Raw genomic sequence first — 22,323 nt, 5'->3', positions numbered from 1 at the left:
TGAAATCATGTCATAAACGAAAATCTTTAAACACTTGTGACCGCAAGTAACGGGATTGGAAAACGATATATTCAGGCTATGAAAGAAAGAGAAGAAATCAAACTCAATAGACTGGTTTGTTCGTTTACATACCTTCCAAGTGCAGCCACATTAGTCTTCCTTTCACTTTGGTGACTGAGGCAACACAAAGTTCTACTGGATTCCTCGGATTCACCGCTTCCAGCTTCATGTTTTTAGCAAATCCACGAGAGTTTGACGTCTGAAAGAGGTCAAAAAGTCAAAATTTGATTTACTGTATAGGGAGCCAGGTGTCAAAGGACAATAGATAACTTTCCCCTGTTTCAGAATGGACTATGAAAGATTGTATGCAGAAGGTATCACCATCAAGGCTTTCATTTTGTGTTAACGTTACATACAAATATACTACAAAAAGTAATGTAACAATTTAGGGTATATACAAGACATTCAGCTTCCATATTATCAGCAAACTTTAATCTGCTTGTCCTGCTGCAGTTACCCTCTCTTTTCTGCTTACCAGGTGCATCTGACTCAGGCTCACATGGCAAAACTAATTTGTCATGCTTTTATACAGAGTTCATGGTTTCTATAATGCTGCAGTGATCACAGTTCTCCAATAGGTTTTTGTGTAAAATGTAATGTCCTATCAAAACATAATTCTCTTGGACTTTCAATTGTGTTTCAGTGTTGCTTGCATGGATCTCAGGTCAAAAAAGTGACTCTTTGTTGTATAAATTATGTTATTGTGAGAAGGTAGCCTCTTTCTAGCCTTGTTACCCCCACTTTTGGCCTGTTTGTGAGTGTATGTCAGGGTGTTTGTCACTGTTTTCACTGTCTCACTGGGATCCTGATAGCCAGGCCTCAGTGCTCATAGTGAAAACACTATGTTTTCAGTATGTTTGTTATGTGTCACTGGGATCCTGCTGGTCAGGACCCCAGTGCTCATAGGTTTGTGGCCTATATGTATGTGTCACTGGGACCCTGTCACACAGGGCCCCAGTGCTCATAGGTGTGCATGTATATGTTCCCTGTGTGGTGCCTAACTGTCTCACTGAGGCTCTGCTAACCAGAACCTCAGTGGTTATGCTCTCTCATTTCTTTCAAATTGTCACTAACAGGCTAGTGACCAATTTTACCAATTTACATTGGCTTACTGGAACACCTTTATAATTCCCTAGTATATGGTACTGAGGTACCCAGGGTATTGGGGTTCCAGGAGATCCCTATGGGCTGCAGCATTTCTTTTGCCACCCATAGGGAGCTCTGACAATTCTTACACAGGCCTGCCACTGCAGCCTGAGTGAAATAACGTCCACGTTATTTCACAGCCATTTTACACTGCACTTAAGTAACTTATAAGTCACCTATATGTCTAACCTTTACCTGGTAAAGGTTAGGTGCAAAGTTACTTAGTGTGAGGGCACCCTGGCACTAGCCAAGGTGCCCCCACATTGTTCAGAGCCAATTCCCTGAACTTTGTGAGTGCGGGGACACCATTACACGCGTGCACTACATATAGGTCACTACCTATATGTAGCTTCACAATGGTAACTCCGAATATGGCCATGTAACATGTCTATGATCATGGAATTGCCCCCTCTATGCCATCCTGGCATAGTTGGCACAATCCCATGATCCCAGTGGTCTGTAGCACAGACCCTGGTACTGCCAAACTGTCCTTCCTGGGGTTTCACTGCAGCTGCTGCTGCTGCCAACCCCTCAGACAGGCATCTGCCCTCCTGGGGTCCAGCCAGGCCTGGCCCAGGATGGCAGAACAAAGAACTTCCTCTGAGAGAGGGTGTGACACCCTCTCCCTTTGGAAAATGGTGTGAAGGCAGGGGAGGAGTAGCCTCCCCCAGCCTCTGGAAATGCTTTCTTGGGCACAGATGTGCCCAATTCTGTATAAGCCAGTCTACACCGGTTCAGGGACCCCTTAGCCCCTGCTCTGGCGCGAAACTGGACAAAGGAAAGGGGAGTGACCACTCCCCTGACCTGCACCTCCCCTGGGAGGTGTCCAGAGCTCCTCCAGTGTGCTCCAGACCTCTGCCATCTTGGAAACAGAGGTGCTGCTGGCACACTGGACTGCTCTGAGTGGCCAGTGCCACCAGGTGACGTCAGAGACTCCTGCTGATAGGCTCCTTCAGGTGTTAGTAGCCTATCCTCTCTCCTAGGTAGCCAAACCCTCTTTTCTGGCTATTTAGGGTCTCTGTCTCTGGGGAAACTTCAGATAACGAATGCAAGAGCTCATCCGAGTTCCTCTGCATCTCTCTCTTCACCTTCTGATAAGGAATCGACTGCTGACCGCGCTGGAAGCCTGCAAACCTGCAACATAGTAGCAAAGACGACTACTGCAACTCTGTAACGCTGATCCTGCCGCCTTCTCGACTGTTTTCCTGCTTGTGCATGCTGTGGGGGTAGTCTGCCTCCTCTCTGCACCAGAAGCTCCGAAGAAATCTCCCGTGGGTCGACGGAATCTTCCCCCTGCAACCGCAGGCACCAAAAAGCTGCATTACCGGTCCCTTGGGTCTCCTCTCAGCACGACGAGCGAGGTCCCTCGAATCCAGCGACTCTGTCCAAGTGACCCCCACAGTCCAGTGACTCTTCAGTCCAAGTTTGGTGGAGGTAAGTCCTTGCCTCACCTCGCTGGGCTGCATTGCTGGGAACCGCGACTTTGCAGCTACTCCGGCCCCTGTGCACTTCCGGCGGAAATCCTTTGTGCACAGCCAAGCCTGGGTCCACGGCACTCTAACCTGCATTGCACGACTTTCTAAGTTGGTCTCCGGCGACGTGGGACTCCTTTGTCCAACTTCGGCGAGCACCGTTTCACGCATCCTCGTAGTGCCTGTTTCTGGCACTTCTCCGGGTGCTACCTGCTTCAGTGAGGGCTCTTTGTCTTGCTCGACGTCCCCTCTCTCTTCAGGTCCAATTTGCGATCTCCTGGTCCCTCCTGGGCCCCAGCAGTGTCCAAAAACGCCAAACGCACGATTTGCGACTAGCAAGGCTTGTTGGCATCCTTTCGGCGGGAAAACACTTCTGCACGACTCTCCAAGGCGAGAGGGATCCCTCCACCAAAGGGGAAGTCTCTAGCCCTTTTTGTTCCTGCAGAAACCTCAGCTTCTTCTGTCCAGTAGAAGCTTCTTTGCACCCGCAGCTGGCATTTCCTGGGCATCTGCCCATCTCCGACTTGCTTGTGACTTTTGGACTTGGTCCCCTTGTTCCACAGGTACCCTAGATTGGAAATCCACAGTTGTTGCATTGCTGGTTTGTGTCTTTCCTGCATTATTCCTCTAACACGACTTCTTTGTCCTTAGGGGAACTTTAGTGCACTTTGCACTCACTTTTCAGGGTCTTGGGGAGGGTTATTTTTCTAACTCTCACTATTTTCTAATAGTCCCAGCGACCCTCTACAAGGTCACATAGGTTTGGGGTCCATTCGTGGTTCGCATTCCACTTTTGGAGTATATGGTTTGTGTTGCCCCTCTCCCTATGTTTCCCCATTGCATCCTATTGTAACTATACATTGTTTGCACTGTTTTCTAAGACTATACTGCATATTTTTGCTATTGTGTATATATATCTCGTGTATATTTCCTATCCTCTCACTGAGGGTACACTCTAAGATACTTTGGCATATTGTCATAAAGTACCTTTATTTTTAGTATAACTGTGTATTGTGTTTTCTTATGATATTGTGCATATGACACTAAGTGGTACTGTAGTAGCTTCACACGTCTCCTAGTTCAGCCTAAGCTGCTCTGCTAAGCTACCATTATCTATCAGCCTAAGCTGCTAGACACCCTATACACTAATAAGGGATAACTGGGCCTGGTGCAAGGTGCAAGTACCCCTTGGAACTCACTACAAGCCAGTCCAGCCTCCTACAGTTATCCAATTGGAGGACACGGTCGCTTCACTGAAAATAGCCAAGCTGCACGGCCGTTTATTCATACTTTAGGTTGTAAAGTGCAGTGAGTAACATCTTGGAGTCAAATTAAGTCATTACAAAGTCTGACACACTTTGTGTTAATGTCTGAGTACACTTGAAGAAAATAAAGTCAACAAAATATATACTGGGTAAGAAGCCAGCTATAAAATATGTTTATTTAAAATGCCGAGCGCCAAATACCACCACCACTTGGAGAAACTTCAGAAATGTAATAATAGATAAGAATGGACAATTAAAGCAAATTTAAAGTACAAATACACCAGCGCTGCTAAAAAACTGGGTGGCTGGCTCACTAGGGTGACTGGGGTGTTAGCCCTGGTCAAGCAACAGCCACATTCCTGTCAGCGTGAACTACAAAAGTCACTGCCTAACTCTGGGTACCTTGGCACAAAAAGTAGTCAGGATTAATTTAAAGGCAATGTGCAAGGTATTTATGCAGCACACAAGCAGCAGGACAGGCCTCTCAGGGTGCAAGCCAGGCTCCAGGAAACAAAGCAGTCCTTCTAGGTGCAGCAAAGCAGTCTTGTAGAGTGCACAGCAGGCAACAGCAGCAGACAGTCCTCACAGTCCTTCCATAGTTTCAGAAAGTGAATTTAAGACTGGGTCTGAGGGCCCTACCTTTATACCTGGTGCCTTCTTTCAAGTTGGGAGAAATTTCTAGAGGTTTCTTTTTGATGCGCTTGGAAACTCCTGACTCCCAATTTGCTTTAGAACCAAAGTGGACATGACAAGCCCTTTGTGTGAAGGCAGAGCACAGCCTATTCACTTGCAGGTGGGACTTTGCCGCCCCTCCCCCATCCTGCCAACAGATGGCCAATTCAGGCACACCTAATCCCTTAGTTGTAAGACTTCTTTGAGGAATTGACGAAGCCCAATTGTCACTTATCAGTCATGTAACCAAGTGGAGGCTGCAAATGGATAAGGGCAGGAAAATTACAACTTTCTAAAAGTGGCATATTCTAAATTGCAATTTAAAATATGACTTTACCTTTTAAGAAGACTTTTAATTACACTTTCATAGATACCAAACATAAAATGTTCATCTGTCCCCAATCAGAAATTAGCATCTAAATATGATAAGTCATCCCAAAGTTATCCTATTAGACTGGTAGACTTCACAGTAGTGAAAAACACAAATTTAGGAGTTACTTAAAACTTAAAAGCACATGTCCAACCTTTCAATTATAATGGGAAACAGCATTTACAATGCGGACGTTAATGCGTAATATCTTTATTATACATCCATTCCAATGAATATGCCTTTACCATGCAAAATACGACCATGCATGTGCCTTTACTACGCATGCCTTTACAATGAAAATGTAAGTGTTTTGCAGGTAAGCAGATAAGTGTAGAATACACACACACACACACACACAAACACACATATTTATATATATGATTTACTTTTTTCCACTGAAAAAAAACAAAGATTACAGGGACATTATAGTTACGCATTTTCAACACACAAAACTTTAGAAATTGTGCAGTTACAGTTACCTCACCTAATTATAACTTACACCCCCAAAATGCACTGCTTATGACCTCACATATTACATCACTCATGACATGGTCAGTGACATCACTGATGACATCTCAAATGACATCACTGATGACATCATCCTGTGAGTGTGTTTTTTTAAAGCTATGTGAGGCGTACAGATATATAATAATCTACTGCATAAGTTAAATTAATAATTGTTCTATACCACTAATAAGCAATACTAATTCTAACCTATGTGATCTGAGTGGCTATGTGACTCTCTGTATGAGTTTGTGTCTGTCCTTCTCCTTTCTCTTTTCTGTAATTTTCCCTCTCTAGCTCTGAGGAAATGTCTGGTGGAGGAAAAATTAGAGTGCGTCCCCAACAATGAGTGACGGTGGTCACCATCAACAACTGCTGGTTCGAATTGGGCATTGGGAATAGATCAAGAAAGTCAACAGTAAATCAGTTGATTGAAATAAAAGAGTCCTGGAGACTCACACAGGCTGGAAAAGTGGGTTGTGAGCAGAATCATGAAGACACTACATGGTTTCACCCAGTGATAAAGGAAGACATCCTGTTTTGTGAAAGGCTCCCAATGGCATGTTCATCCAAGTCTTTTAAAGGTTTAGTTTAATTGGTGCCCATCAAAGTTCTTTAGCCAACTCCTCATTCTCATTGCCAGCCACTTGCTTCCCCAATGGAGACTGAGTGTACTTTCATATTCAAATTTGTTAAATTTGCTTAAGAGGGAGGCAACCCTCTATTACTTGAGCAGAGCCGTTTACATGGGCCCTAGAGAGGTTGAAAAACATATTTTCATTTTTATAAAAGTCCGTGATAAAGTGATTCTTCACAGCCAATTCGGTATTCAAGGGAACCTGAGTGGTCCTATTATGTTATGGAAAGGAACGTGCACTGTTTCACTACTGAAATACAAATATTGTATGCTGCATTACTTAGTAAGTCCATCTTTCGAAAACAACTGAAAACTTGTCTGTTTTAGTAAACCAGCCGGTCTTTTTGGATAACAGTTGTGAACTGTTGTGCTCCAGTTTTTTAAATGAATGTGCATGCACTCTTATTTCGAAATTGAAGGTCATAAGCAGTGTTTCAGCCCTGTAATAGAAAGGGGAATGTAGTAATATATTCAGTAATGGAAATGAACTCCCAACGTTTTATTAAGTAATGGAATGGAAAGTGCAATGCTTTGTTTCATAAATGTACCGAATGTGCACTGTCAGAAATGGGGTTTCTGGTTGGCTAGGGTATGCACCTAAGGCAGGCAGAACCCACCCACTCTAGTCAGGGCAAGGGAGTTACATGTCCAAGATAACCCCTGCTCACCCCCTTGGTAGCTTGGCACGAGCAGTCAGGCCTATCCCAGAGGCAATGTGTAAAGCGTTTGCACAACACAACCAACACCTGTGACACACTATCCCCACCACAAAGGAAACACAACACCAAGTTATATTAAAATAAACTGTATTGTACACAACGCAATTTTAGACCAAACATCACATATCAGTAATATCCTGCTACCTTAGCAGTTGTCAGAATGTTACACATTAATTACTCTGTAAAACTAGCAGTAGTCACATATAACACACAGGTTACTTAGTATTCTGCAACATAAGCAATAGTCAGGAAACACGTTATTACACCAACGCACTTGTCATAAAAATATCATAAACACCCATATTAGGAACGTTATAAAATGTATGGCAAGTCAGAAAAACATATTAGCATGTTATGCCCATAAGAATAACATTTGCATACACATATGAAACATCCTCAAACAGGTAGCCAAGATATAAATCAATAAAGTCTTTAAAAATAACTTATGTTGGATATATGGCCTTTTAGCAGTACCTGGTTTAGGATGAAGGCACCTCCAGTGCCAAGAGAACGTAAAAGGGGCCCCCGGCACTCCTCTGCGCCAAACGCGGGCCTCCTGAGAGTTCTGGGGTAGACCGGGGTGGCACGCACCCCCCTCTGCATTATTGATGGGCCCTTCCTGGGGCCTGCGATCGCTGGGGGCCCCCCAGGCCTCCACCGGCCCTCATGGGGGGGGTCAAAGTCAGACAATACTTCAAGAAGGAGGGGGCACCACGTTTTACTAACTGGCCCCTTCTGGGGCCCCCTGATCTCTGGCCTTCACCGGCCCTCCAACGAGCAGGAGGGTCAACACAAGGGCACCAGCCCACAAGGGGCTGGAAATGAGACTGTCGGTTCGGGTGAGGCCTCTGGACAAGGCTGAGGTTTGTGCGGCCCCTCCTCTGATTCAGGGAGGGCACGCGCCCGCTTCTAGATGTGGCGATCCGGCTCTCAGCCCCACCGGGGCTGGGACGCTGACTCACCTTCCCAAACGGCGTGAGGATCTCCTCTGGGCCTGTTCCGACCACCCCTCCGGCCCCTCGACAGCGGGTATCTCTTACTGGGAGTGACCCGTCTCCTTCAAACTCGGACCGCAGTGAAAGCAGCCGAAGAACAGGTCTTTTGGTGCCCGGGGACGCCATGCCCGGGGGGCACATCTGAACGCACCCTCACTCTGGGGCTTGGTTTCTCGTGCCCAAGGGGGCACTACACACAACGCGTTTCTTATGAGCTCTGAGACTGCAAACTGCCTGGGCTGCTGCAGTGATTTGAGGCAATGAAAAGCACTTTCAAGCGCGGAGTGTTAGAAATGGGGTCTTTGTTTGACAGTCAGGTTGACCCCTGTTCAAGCAAGGACCCTCACTCTAGTCAGGGTAAAAGAGAATCACTCTCAGCTAACCCCTGCTTACCCCCTTGGTAGCTTGGCAGAGCAGTAGGCTTAACTTGAGAGTGCTAGGTGTAAAGTATTTGTACCAACACACACAGTAACTTAATGAAAACACTACAAAATGACACAACGCCAATTTAGAAAAATGTGAAATATTTATCGAAACAAAACAAGACCAAAATGACAAAAATCTACAATGCACGAGTCAAGTTATCAATAAAAAAATGCAAAAAGAGTCTTTAAGTATTTTAAACACACACTAGCGCTGCTAGCGTGAAAATTTACCTGGTGCGTGTCAAAAATAACCCGCACGGGCGAGTGTGCGTCAAAAAGGGCTTGCGAGGCGTTGATTCCACTCACAAGCGGGACCGTGCGTCGTTTCTCCTTTCACCGGGTCGGGCACATTGGGGGTCATTCTGACCTCGGCGGTAAAAGGCGCTTACCGCCGGTCAGAAGACCGCCATAACACCGCTGCGGTAAAACGCCACGGTCATTCTGACCTGCAACTGGCAAACCGCCAAAAACCCGACATCCACAAAAGTCCGCCACACCAAAGGTCAGCGAAAAAATGGCGATGACCAAACCTCCACCGTCACGCCAACAGAAATACGCCCATACCATTCCGACCCACAAATCCACGCGGCGGTCTTTCAAACGAGGTATTCCATTGGCGGTCAAAATACACACACACATAGAAAACTCAGCCACATTGGCCAGTTTGAAATACACACACCTGATACACATACTAACACCACTCCCACACACCCAACATAATATAAAACACACACCCACATCACCCACAAGCCCCTACGACCCAAAATCATTGACGAAGGCTAGAGAGAGAGCACAGAAGAGACAATCCCACAACACAGAGGCACACAACACCATCACCCACACAGAATCCACGCACCAAACACCACACACCACCACACGCACCACACTCATCACCACAAACGCCACCCCACACCTCAACCACACCACCCCATGGCACCCCAAAGACACCCCAGGTTCAGTGACGCCGAACTCAGGGTCATGGTGGAGGAAATAGTCCGTGTAGAGCCCCAGCTCTTCGGGGCACAGGTGCAGCACACCACAATTGCCAGGAAGATGGAGCTATGGCAAAGGATAGTGGACAGGGTTAACGCGGTGGGACAGCATCCACGCAATCGGGAGGACATCAGGAAGAGATGGAACGACCTACGGGGGAAGGTGCGTTCCATGGTATCAAGGCACAACATAGCGGTGCAGAAGACTGGCGGCGGACCCCCACCTACTCCCCCAGAATTTACCGCGTGGGAGGAGGAAGTCTTGCACATCCTGCATCCTGAGGGCCTCGCAGGAGTAGGCGGAGGAATGGACTCTGGTAAGGCAAATCTTCACTACTGCTTCCCACCCCCACCCCACCTGCATGCCAAATCATACCCCCACCCTCACCCCCTCCCCCATCACACCAACACCTAGCAAAAGGCTCACCATCACAACCCACCCATCCCAACACCAAGCCCTGCATGCGACCACAAACCATGGACACCCATCACCAAAGCATGCCCACTGCACACACACATCACCCCCACAAGCCACCCTCATAAATGCCCCCACAAGGAAATGCCTGCACATGGGTACACGGACACCCACCCATCACACGAAATGCCACACACAGAAGCAATAACCATACCTTTATACCCCTGCAGGACCCGAACGCCACCACACCGCCACGGAGGGTCCAGAGATGTCCATCCCACCCCCAGAAGAGGCCCCCAGCGATGACAGCAGCTCTGTCTCCCTGGAGCCAGACGACCAGCCCGGCCCATCGGGGACATCTGGACAGTCGGTTCCCCACAGACAGCCACAGGCTACACCAGACCCAACCCCCTCTGGGAACACCAGCACAGCTCCCACCCAGCGGGCCCATGCCTCTGTCTCCAGGACACGTAAATCAGCGGTGTGTCCACCACTACAGGGCACCCAGGTTGACCCACCACCCAACAACAACAGGGACCTGGGGGCAGCGGTAGTGGGCACACCGTCCAGGGGACAGAGGCCCAGGAACACAGGGGAACTGGGAGGGCTGCTGTGCGACTGGGGGGGGGACAGGCCCGGGGAACCGACTCTCCAAGAGGCCCTCTCCTCCATCATGGGAGCATACCACCGCTCCCAGGAGACGATGGCGATGGTATTGGCCCGGTTCCAGGAGATCCAGGAACTGCAGGAGGAACGGTACATGGGGTTCAGGGAGGAACTGAGGAACATCGGTTCCGCAATGGGGACCATCGTCGTGGCCCTTACCCAGATCGTCACCACATTGCGGGACCATGTGGCACCCCAAAGGGCCCCTGTCACTAGCCCAGGCCAGGAACAGCCTACCACCTCCGCCGGCGCTAGTGGACAGGAGGCCCCCACACAACGACAGGCCACCAGAACCCCACCTCCTGCAGAAGAAGAACCACCCCGCAAGCGGAGCCTGAGATCTCACAAGAAGACAGAGTAGGATTGCAAGACCCCCGCCAGCCTAAGATACCCCCTGATGTCATCCCACTGTCCCACATTGTCACCCTGTCCAACCTTGAACTGCCCCTGCTCCATCCTTCCCCAGGCATATGGACAATGCACCTGTGCGACTGAGAACTAGACTCTGCAATGGACATTACTCCACCCCCACCCATCACCGTTTCCCAATCATGTACCTATATGTAGCACTTAAAATAAATCACTTATTCCACTTAAAAAAACAGGAGTCTGCTTGTATTCTTAACAAATGTATTACACATAACGGTGCTATAATGTCCAGTTACTTTGTGATGACAACATACCAATTTCAATAAGCTTTAGTCCATGGGCAAACAAAGCTGAAGTCAGGCAGTGGGTCATACAGCTCTGAAAAGGGAAGGGAAAGTCACAAATCAGTTAACAGGAACTGGGGGGAAACACAGACAGTGGAGACACATGAGGCCTTAAGTAAATGTAAATTGGGGTGGGTGATTCTTACCTGTGTGCTACTGAATGTATTGTCGTATGACTGTCTCCCTGTTGTCCGTGTCGTCCCCGTCGTCTTCCTCCTCTTCACTCTCCACAGGCTCCACAGGCTCCATCGCTGCCACAACACCGCCATCTGGACCATCCTCCTGCAGGAAAGGCACCTGGCGTCGCAATGCAAGATTGTGAAGCATACAGCAGGCCACAATGATATGGCACACCTTCTTTGGTGAGTACATTAGGGATCCACCTGTCATATGCAGGCACCTAAACCTGGCCTTCAGAAGCCCGAAGGTACTTTCTATGATCCTCCTAGTTCGCCCATGGGCCTCATTGTACCGTTCCTCTGCCCTGGTCCGGGGATTCCTCACTGGGGTCAGTAGCCACGACAGGTTGGGGTAACCAGAGTCACCAATTAGCCACACACTGTGTTTCTGTAGCTGTTCCATCACATAAGGGATGCTACTATTTCGCATGACATACGCGTCATGCACTGACCCAGGGAACTTGGCATTTACATGGGAGATGTACTGGTCAGCCAAACAGACCACCTGGACATTCATCGAATGATAACTTTTTCTGTTTCGGTACACCTGCTCACTTTCTTTGGGGGGAACCAAAGCCACATGGGTCCCATCAATGGCACCAATGATGTTGGGGATATGTCCAAGGGCATAGAAATCCCCCTTCACTGTAGCCAAATCGCCCACCTCAGGGAAAATAATGTAGCTCCGCATGTATTTCATCAGGGCAGACAACACTCTGGACAAAACCTTAGAAAACATAGGCTGAGACATCCCAGATGATATGGCCACTGTTGTCTGAAAAGACCCACTTGCCAAAAAATGGAGTACTGACAGAACCTGCACCAGAGGGGGAATCCCTGTGGGTTGGCGGATGGGGGACATCAGGTCTGGCTCCAGCTGGGCACATAGTTCATGTATAGTTGCTCTGTCAAGCCGGTATGTAAGTATGATATGTCGTTCTTCCATTGTCGACAGGTCCACCAGCGGTCGGTACACGGGAGGATTCATCCTTCTCCTCGCAAGTCCCAGCGGATGGTGCCTAGGAAGGACAACTTGGAGCACACAGTCAAGCAACCCACAGGTTCGTTCACACAGCTTGCACAGTACACGAATCGCTATGCATTGAATGGCTTGTATGAGGGGCAATGCAAGGCCTAGGCCTGTGTGACGCAATAGAAATCATGCCATGTGGGCCCTTGAAATGGCGGCTGCCTGACCTGTGAAGTGTGACAGTGGGATGTGAGGTCACTGCGCTGGCGTGGCACACCGTGGCGGTAGGCGGTCGAAGACCGCGGCGCAAAGCAGCATTGGTTAACATTGAACCCTATGGGTCTCAGGAGCCAATGACGATGTGCGCCGGCGGTCGTGGTACGCCCCGCCGCGGTACGCACCGCCGCGGGCGTGACCGCCATTTTCTATCTGATTAATCACTCGAGACCTGATCATCCACAGGAGAGGACCTATACTGCAAGTGCTGCTGTGACCTCGGTCGGGGAGATACAATGGCTGCTGCGACTGGGGAAAGGGCCCCTGTCTTCACTTCCGAAGAATTGGAGAAACTTGTTGATTGGGTCCTCCCCGAGTATGCGCTACTCTACGGTCCTCCAGACCAACAGGTTAGTACACAGGGTGCACGTTGAATGGGCTATGCCTGTGTTGAGTGGGGTGTATGTAAGATGGTGGGGAGGGGAGCGAATGAGGAGTGCAACGCACAAAAGATGCGAGCATGTGCCACATGGCAAGGTTGGGGAGGGGGGGGCCACTCACATTGACCAGGCAGAAAACTGATGCGATTTCCTTTACCACCCTGTGCATGTCACATAGGTCAGCGCCCATCAGAAGATCGACATTTGGCGTGCCATCGCCAAGGACGTCCGGGCCCTGGGGGTCCACAACAGACGGGGCACCCACTCCCAAAAGAGGTGGGAGGACATCCGCCGCGGGACCAGAAAGACCGCCGAGTCTCTGCTGGGGATGGCCTCCCAACGTAGGAGGGGTGCCAGCCGCCAATTGACCCCCCTGATGTCCCGGATCCTGGCGGTGGCCTACCCCGATTTGGATGGGCGCGTGAGGACATCACAGCAGACACAAGGGGGTGAGTATCAGCACATTCTGCTATCTTTGCGCGCAGTGAAGGTGTCTGGGTGGGGGAGGAGGGCTGTGGCTATCTCCAGGCCAGGGCGCATTCTGTAGGCTAGGCCCCTCCGTTAGACACGGCCCTGTGCCCCCGCCCCCCACCTCTGTAGGGTGCCAAGTACAGCTATCCATGGTCCGGCCTCACCCATGTGTGCATTTGTCGTCCATAGACCTGTAGGCCTAGTCACAATAACTGAGTAGTGTACCCCCATTGCGCGGCCTAGTTCAGGGGGCTTCTGTGTCTGTCCTCTCCGACAACGGTGTTGCCAATGCATGCACTCAACCTGTCTTCATTTCTCCCCCCCCCATTTTCTTTGTCTTCCTGTTCATGTGGGCATTAGCATCATCAGGCGGAGGAGAAGTGGCATCGGCACACGAGGGAGCTGCATCTCACATGGCCCCGGAGGGCCATACAACAGACTCTGAGTACACCAGTGAGACGGAGGGCGAGTGGAGCTCCACAACGGGGACCCGTGGAGACGTCAGCAACACCGACACGTCCTCGGAAGGGAGCTCCCTAGCGGTGGCGGCAACATCCGTGCCCACCGCCACAACAGGTACAGCCGCCACCCAGCGCACCAGCCCCGCCCTCCCAGCAGCCCCTCAGCCTTCGCTCCGTGCCCGCTCGGCCAGGAAGGCGGGCATCTCCTTCGCCCCAGGCACCTCAGGCCCTGCCCCAGTTACCCCTGCTGCCCTCAGTGAGGAGGTCATTGACCTCCTCAGAACACTCATTGTTGGGCAGTCTACCCTTTTGAATGCCATCCAGGGTGTAGAAAGGGAGGTGCATCGGAGCAATGCATACCTGAAGGGCATTCATTCGGGTCAGGCTGCCCATCAGCGATCGTTCAACGCTCTGGCCTCAGCACTGACGGCAGCCATTGTCCCTGTCTCCAGCCTCCCTCTTCTGACTCCCTCCACCCAGTCCCAGTCTCCTGTTCCTCTGCCTATCCCATCCACACCATCAGACCAGCCTGCACACACCTCTACACCCAAGGGCAGCTCATCCAGACATAAGCACCACAGATCACACAAGCATTCACCCAAGCAATATCCAGATGCAGACATGCCAACAGTCACTACCACCTCTGTGTCCCCCACCTCCTCATCTCCCTCCTCCCTCCCTGTGACGTCTCCACTCACACCTGCATGCACACCACCATCAGCCAGTACTTCCATCACCAGCACACCTTCCATTACAGTCCGCACACGTGCAGTCACCACCCCCACTGCCAGTTACACGTCCCCTGTGTCCTCTCCCAGTATGTCTGTCACCCCCTCTTCCAAAGCACACAAACGCAGGCAGCCACCCACCCAACAGCCTTCCATCTCATGACAGCCTCCGTCACAGGCACCTGCACCCAAAGTCAGCACACTTGACTCTCCTACAACCACATCCTCTTCCTCCACTCCCAAACCCACTACACCTACCCGTCCCTGTCCTTCCAAAGTCCTTTTCCTTTCCAACCTTGAGCTCGTTCCAATCACTGACCCGCCCCCTCCATCTGGTAAGAGTAAAAAAAGCACCTCAGCCACCACCAGCCCTGCATCTACTGTGACCAAAGTGCAGGGCTATTGGAGTCCACCAGATCCTAGGGCAGGAACATCGGCCAGCAGCAAGGGGACAGCCAGCCCACCCCCTGGGAAGAGGACAAAAAAGAAAAAGGCCTGGCGCGACAAGACTGAGACGGCTGCCACCAAGGACAGTAGCCTTGCCCCGTCACCTGCCACATCATCCAAGGGAGGCAAGGGCCACAGAGCTTCAGCGAAGGAGGGCAAGGGCAGCAGGGCAGAGAAGTCAGGCAGCAGGCGAGCTGCCCAGGAGGGCCCCACCAGCCCCATTCCGGGTGTGACGGACGACACCCACGGGCCCAGGACTCCATCACAGGAGGGCGCCGCGACCGCAAGTTCGGATGGTGAATGAGCGGGAAGTCTTGCCCAGGTCTGGCTCCCTAGACACACAGGACAAGCACCGCTGAACAGGGCCCCGCCGGGAGGAACACCGCTGAACAGGGCCCCGCCAGGAGGAGCACCGCTGAACAGGGCTCCGCCGGGACAAGAACCGCTGAACGGGCCCCACCGGGACAAGAACCGCTGAACGGGCCCTGCCGGGAGGAGCACCGCTGAACAGGGCCCCGCCGGGAGGAGCACCGCTGAACAGGGCCCCGCCGGGACAAGAACCGCTGAACGGGCCCCGCCGGGACAAGAACCGCTGAACGGGCCCTGCCGGGAGGAGCACCGCTCAACGGGCCCCGCCAGGACGAGCACCGCTGATCAGGGCCCCGCCGGGACAAGAACCGCTGAACGGGCCCTGCCGGAAGGAGCACCGCTGAACAGGGCCCCGCCGGGAGGAGCACCGCTGAATAGGGCCCCGAAGGGACAAGAACCGCTGAATGGGCCCCGCTGGGACAAGAACCGCTGAACGGGCCCCGCCGGGAGGAGCACCGCTGAATGGGCCCCGCCGGGACGAGCACCGCTGAACAGGGCCCCGCCGGGACAAGAACCGCTGAACGGGCCCTGCCGGGAGGAGCACCGCTGAACGGGCCCCGCCGGGACGAGCACCGCTGAAGAGGGCCCCACCGGGAGGAGCACCGCTCCGCTGGGCCCTTCCTGTCAAGCACCGCTCCGCTGGGCCCTTCCTGTCAAGCACGGCTCCGCTGGGCCCTTCATCTGAAGCACCGCTCCGCTGGGCCCTTCATCTCAAGCACTGCTCCGCTGGGCCCTTCATCTCAAGCACCGCTCCGCTGGGCCCTTCATCTCAAGCACCGCTCCACTGGGCCCTTCCTGTCAAGCACTGTTCCGCTGGGCCCTTCATCTCAAGCACCGCTCCGCTGGGCCCTTCATCTCAAGCACCGCTCCCCTGGGCCCTTCCTGTCAAGCACCGCTCCGCTGGGCCCTTCATCTCAAGCACCGCTCCGCTGGGCCCTTCATCTCAAGCACCGCTCCGCTGGGCCCTTCTTCTCAAGCACCGCTCCGCTGGGCCCTTCATCTCAAGCACCGCTCCGCTGGGTCCTTCATCTCAAGCACCGCTCCGCTGGGCCCTTCATCTCAAGCACCGCTCCGCTGGGCCCTTCATCTCAAGCACCGCTCCGCTGGGCCCTTCTTCTCAAGCACCGCTCCGCTGGGCCCTTCATCTCAAGCACCGCTCCGCTGGGCCCTTCATCTCAAGCACCGCTCCGCTGGGCCCTTCCTGTCAAGCACCTCTCCGCTGGGCCCTTCTTCTCAAGCACCGCTCCGCTGGGCCCTTCATCTCAAGCACCGCTCCGCTGGGCCCTTCTTCTCAAGCACTGCTCCGCTGGGCCCTTCATCTCAAGCACCGCTCCGCTGGGCCCTTCATTTCAAGCACCGCTCCGCTGGCCACCGCCGTCTCAAGCACCGCTCCGCTGGCCACCGCCATCTCAAGCACCGCTCCGCTGGGCCCTTCCTGTCAAGCACCGCTCTGCTGGGCCCTTCCTGTGAAGCACCGCTCTGCTGGGCCCTTCATCTCAAGCACCGCTCCGCTGGGCCCTTCATCTCAAGCACCGCTCCGCTGGCCACCGCCGTCTCAAGCACCGCTCCGCTGGCCACCGCCGTCTCAAGCACCGCTCCACTGGGCCCTTCCTGGCAAGCACCGCTCCGCTGGGCAACGCCGTCTCAAGCACCGCTGGCCCATTGACAGTGCCAGGTCTGTATCGAGCAGGGCTTCACGAAGCACTCTGGGCACCATGCCTCCTCCATTAACAGTGGAGTCGGTAATCCATCTGATGGACTGTGGCTTGGCACTTCCCAGGATGGAACAGTGGGCAAGCCACCCAGTGTAGAGACTTGAGAGACTGTCGCTTTGCACTCCCCAGGATGGCACAGTGGGCAAGCCACCCACTGTAGAGACTTGTGAGACTGTGGCTTTGCACTCCCCAGGATGGGACAGTGGGCATGGAGGCCCCTCGTGGATCTGGCGTCGTGGACTCATGTGGCTGAGGTGCCCCCCCTTCCCTTCCCCCTGAGGTGCCTGTAGTTTTTTCATCTGATGCCCCAGCAGTGTTCTCTCCAATGGTATCTGGTCTCCTGTGTGGGCTTTGCCCATGTGTTTGTGCACATTGGCCCACGGACTATGGAACTTTCACGGAATGTGCAGGACTTTTTGCCTATGTATATATTGTTGAATATGTTCATTCCTTATTTTTGTATCTTTTATATGGCATATTTCCCATACCTTCAATGGAGCTATTTATACATATATTTTATAGATCATTTTAATTGTGTTTTTGCATTATTCCGGGGGGTTTGTGTGGTGTCACTCTGACTTGTTGCTCGACATTGGGGTGTAGGTATTTGTGGTGGGGGGGTGGGTGTATGGCGCATGTGTGTGCCCGTAAGCTTTCCTCCTCCCCCCTCGCCTGTGTCGTAGGTGCAGGACTCACCATTGTCGTCTGCGCTGGCGTTCGTACTCCTGGTAGATGAGTAGGTAGACAATAGCTGGTAGGATGTGTAATTCGGGTTCCATGCTGTCCTCCTTCCTCGTGGAGTGTGTATAGGTGAGCGTTTTCCCGTTCGTAGTCTGTTTCCGCCGTGTTTTTATCAGCGGGGCTCCTGCCCCGGAAAAGGTGGCGGATTGGTGAGTTGTGATAGGGTGGGCGGTACATTGTCTGCCGCCTGCCTGTTGGCAGTGACCGCCGCGCTGTTTGTCTGTCCCGCCGTGGCGGTCGGAGTGTTAAAGTGGCGGGCTGTGTTGGCGGTTCCCGCCAGGGTCAGAATTCCATTTTTTGGACTGCCTGCCTGTTGGCGGGTTGGCCGCCGCTTTATCACCGACCGCCAGGGTCAGAATGACCCCCATTGTTTCTTCTCTCCGCAGGAGAGCGATGCGTCGATCCGGTCAGCACTCTCGGGTCCGGGCAGGCCTTGCGTTGTTTTTCCATGCACAATGGTACTTGAGTCGGAAATCCAGCCACATGATGATCCGAAAACCCCGCAGTGCGGGTTGTGATCTCCCAGCCTCCGTCAGTGATGCTGTGCGTCGTTTCGCCTGCTCTGTGCGTCGATTCTTCGGTCGCGTTTCCTGCAAGCATCATTTCTCAGCTGCGTAGCCGGCGGTGCGTCGTTTCTTCATTCCCAGATCAGAGTTGCGTCAATCTTTTCCCCGCACAGCGCTCTGTGCGTGGATTTCCTTGTCTTTATGCTGCCAGCTTCTCCTTTCAGGGTCCCAGGAACTGGATGGGCACCACAGGGCAGAGTAGGAGTCTCTCCAGAGACTCCAGGTTCTGGCAGAGAGAAGTCTTTGCTGTCCCTGAGACTTCAACAACAGGAGGCAAGCTCTAAATCAAGCCGTTGGAGATTTCTTCACAAGATGGAAGGCACACAAAGTCCAGTCTTTGCCCTCTTACTGTGGCAGAAGTAGCAACTGCAGGATAGCTCCACAACGCACAGTCAGCAGGCAGGGCAGCACTTCTCCTCAGCTCTTCTCCAGGAGGAGGTTCCTCTTAATGTCCAGAAGTGATCTAAAGTCTGTGGTTTTGGGTGCCCTTCTTATACCCAATTTCTGCTTTCAAGTAGGCCTACTTAAAAGTAAAGTCTCTTTTGAATGTGAAATCCTGCCTTGCCCAGGCCAGGCCCCAGTCACTCACCAGGGGGTCGGAGACTGCATTGTGTGAGGTCAGGCACAGTACTTTCAGGTGTAAGTGACCACTCCTCCCCTCCCTCCTAGCACAGATGGCTCATCAGGAAATGCAGACTACACCCCAGCTCCTTTTGTGTCAGTGTCTAGTGTGAGGTGCAACCAGCCCAACTGTCAAACTGACCCAGACAGGGAATCCACAATCAGGCAGACTCACAGAAATTGTATAAGCAAGAAAATGCTCACTTTCTTTAAGTGGCATTTTCAAAAACACAATCTTAAAATCAACTTTACTAAAAGATGTATTTTTAAATTGTGAGCTCAGACACCCCAAACTCCACATGTCCATCCGCTCCCAAAGGGAATCTATACTTTAATCAGATTTAAAGGTAGCCCCCATATTAACCTATGAGAGGGACAGGCCTTGCAACAGTGAAAAACAGATTTAGCAATATTTCACTGTCAGGACATATAAACCACATTACTACATGTCCTACCTTAACCATACACTGCACCCTGCCCTTGGGGCTACCTAGGGCCTACGTTAGGGGTGTCTGACATGTAAGAAAAGGGAATGTTTAGGCCTGGCAAGTGGGTACACTTGCCAAGTCGAATTTACAATTAAAACTGCACACACAGACACTGCAAGGGCAGGTCTGAGACATGATTACAGAGCTACTTATGTGGGTGGCACGACCAGTGCTGCAGGCCCACCAGTAGCATTTGAATGACAAGCCCTGGGCACCTCTAGTGCACTGTATTAGGGACTTACTAATAAATCAAATGTGTCAATCAGGGATAAGCCAATTACATACACATTTTGTAAAGGAGCACTTGCACTTTAGCCCAGGTTAGCAGTGGTAAAGTGCCCAGAGTAACAAAAACAGCAAAATCAGAGTCCACACACATCAACAACCTGTGGAACAGAGGCAAAAAGTTAAGGGAGACCACGCCAAGGATGAAAAGTCTAGCAATTGTTTATAATGAAAAGTTATGATAAAGGTATTAGGCTTGACATACTGATTGTAAAAAGCATATGTTAAAGTTAATAGGCATTTAAGGGTAGGTGGTTATTATTCTGTATTAAAGCCCACAGATACATACTTTGTTACAAGGAATCTCACAGATTACCGAAATAGGCAAACATTTTTGTGCTGGCTATCTTTTCTGACAAATTGTAGGTATAGAAGATTCATACTTTCAGACCCCTTTAGGATAGATAATATTTTGCTTTCCTAACTGTAATTTGTTATGGTATGTACTCTTATGACTGTATGCCTGATAGTTGCTTTGTGAGAAATCTTATAATCCATACAGGAGGCCTCAACTGGTTATGGTGATAAGCCATAGATTAAAGTTGCAGGCCGGATTAGTTGTCTTGGAAAAATATTTCTGTTGCCACAGGTAGGATTGCTTTATTTTTCAAAAGGTATGATAAACATATTGATTGTGGAAAGTGTATGTTAAGCACAACAGGCAATTAAGGGGAGAATGTAATTTCTATGTATTAAAGCCTATAAATTGGTATTTTGTTACTCAAAATGTCAGAATACCTTGTAGGGAATGATTTTGGTTACTTCCTCTGACAAACGCTAGAGAAAGATGATTTGAACTGTAATAATTCTTGCTAGAATCTCTTCTTAGATATCCACCAGGATCTTGTAATAATAAAATCATCAATAAATCTATGTGTATAAATACGTACCCAAATAGATACATAGAACGCCTTTGAATCCTCTCTGATCTTACATGGTCTCTCTGAGTGTCATTTACACTCTGCTTCCATCTATGACAGAAAACTGCATGGCGTAATGGGTTGGTCTGCATCAGTCATTGGTCTTTTGCTGTGTGATTGATGGCATTTCCTGATCACTTGTGGACATTCACCTAAAAATTAGTGTGCTTTAGTGCCAGTGCAGCAGACCCATCTTTTAGTTTTCAATATTCTCCTTTTCTTTATAGCTGCCCTTTCATTTCTTTGTTTTTCCTCTTTTTATTTTGATGTTCCTAAGGAGTATACTACGACTCTTTGGGAAGTGTTAACAGTTTGTTTGTTTGCCACACATTTCTTCTGCAGCATGCTACATTTCACATAGCCTTTAAACCAGCAGACCATTATGGAAGGTTGTTCTCCGGAGTGTATCACTGTTTTATACTTCCAAGATGTCCAACATGATGGTAGTAAATGTGGTGGACATACTGGAAATTTAAATCAATGGTAGTCTATTTATTCTACTGCTGCAAGATGGGCATCGGTTGCTATTTTTAGTTTGGTTATTGCATGCATACGCACAAAGCATGTTTTCTTTTTTCTACTAGTATTCTTTCAATTCATCTTGTATGTGTTGAGTCTATGTGTGCTTTCCTGTTGCTGTGTCAGAGGGAAATGGAAGGATGAGTCAGTGGGTGAGGAATGAATGCATGAGTGAACAGTTGAGTGATAAGGTGCATGTAGGTTTTGTTATTATGTTATGTGGATTTGCGGAGGACGGCTAATCACCCGTGAGGGTATCCCGGAACTGAGTAGGGCAGGCCTGAGGGGGGAGGAAGAGATCCTGCCTGTTTCATCTTGAAAAGCCATGTCTTGAGGTTCCTTCGGAAGTCCATGAGGGAGGGAGACATTCAGAAGTGTTGCAGGGGGTCATTCTAGGTCTTGGCTGCAAGGTATGAGGAGGAGCATCCTCCGCTTCTGGTCTTCTTAATGCAAAGGAGGTGTGCTCTTGCCTGGGACAAAGATCAAAGGTGTCTGGTGGGTTGGTAAAAGTTGAGGCAGTGGTTGAGGTATGCTGGATCGGTGTTGTGGCATGAACTTACATCTTTCCTGGCCTGGGAGCCAGTGAAGATTGTTAAGATGTGAAGAGCTGTGACTATTTCATGAGATGTTTAAGATGAGTACAGCAGTAGGTGGTTCAGTGATTCAGTGTAGAATGTGGGCTGCGATTTCAAAGCATAGGAAATTTCCATAGTCAAGTCTGCTTGTGATGAGTGCTTGGATGACTGTTTGTCTGGTGATAAGTGAGATCCACTTGAAAATCTTGTGTAGCATTCGCAGGATGAAGAAGCATGATGAGGTGACAGCATTGATCTGTCTGCTCATGGAGAGGTTGGAGGCCAGGTGTCATGAGGTCCTTTTTTATACCCGAGTTAGGCAGCCCTGGTTTAGCCTAGTTTTATGCTTTGTGTCATATTCACATTTTATACATATTTTTCATGATCAGCATGTCTACTCATTAGCAATGGCTTTCTACATTTTATCAGTTGCTTCATTCTAGGAAGGCAAAGGAACAAGCTGCCATTTAATCCATCTTTGGACTACATATAATCAGTACTCTTTGTCCAAGGCTGTTAAACACAGTGCACAATATGCTAACTTGTGTTGCCAGACCAGAG

General features: G+C 50.6%; 1 protein-coding gene across 3 annotated transcripts in view; it reads right to left on the bottom strand.

Moving 5' to 3' along the window:
- The window catches only part of SFMBT2 (Scm like with four mbt domains 2), an 872,139-nt gene that overhangs the window by 258,959 nt on the left and 590,857 nt on the right, over positions 1–22,323 (bottom strand). For all 3 annotated transcript variants that reach the window (XM_069229268.1, XM_069229271.1, XM_069229269.1), the window contains one exon: positions 133–259. In XM_069229268.1, coding sequence (XP_069085369.1) covers positions 133–259 — 127 coding nt within the window. The remainder of the gene's footprint in view (positions 1–132; positions 260–22,323) is intronic.

The sequence above is a fragment of the Pleurodeles waltl genome, chromosome 4_1 (assembly GCF_031143425.1).
Source record: "Pleurodeles waltl isolate 20211129_DDA chromosome 4_1, aPleWal1.hap1.20221129, whole genome shotgun sequence".
In the NCBI taxonomy this organism is placed as follows: domain Eukaryota; kingdom Metazoa; phylum Chordata; class Amphibia; order Caudata; family Salamandridae; genus Pleurodeles; species Pleurodeles waltl.
The sequence above is the reverse complement of the archived record's forward strand: the minus strand, read 5'-3'. Positions and strand labels throughout refer to the sequence as shown.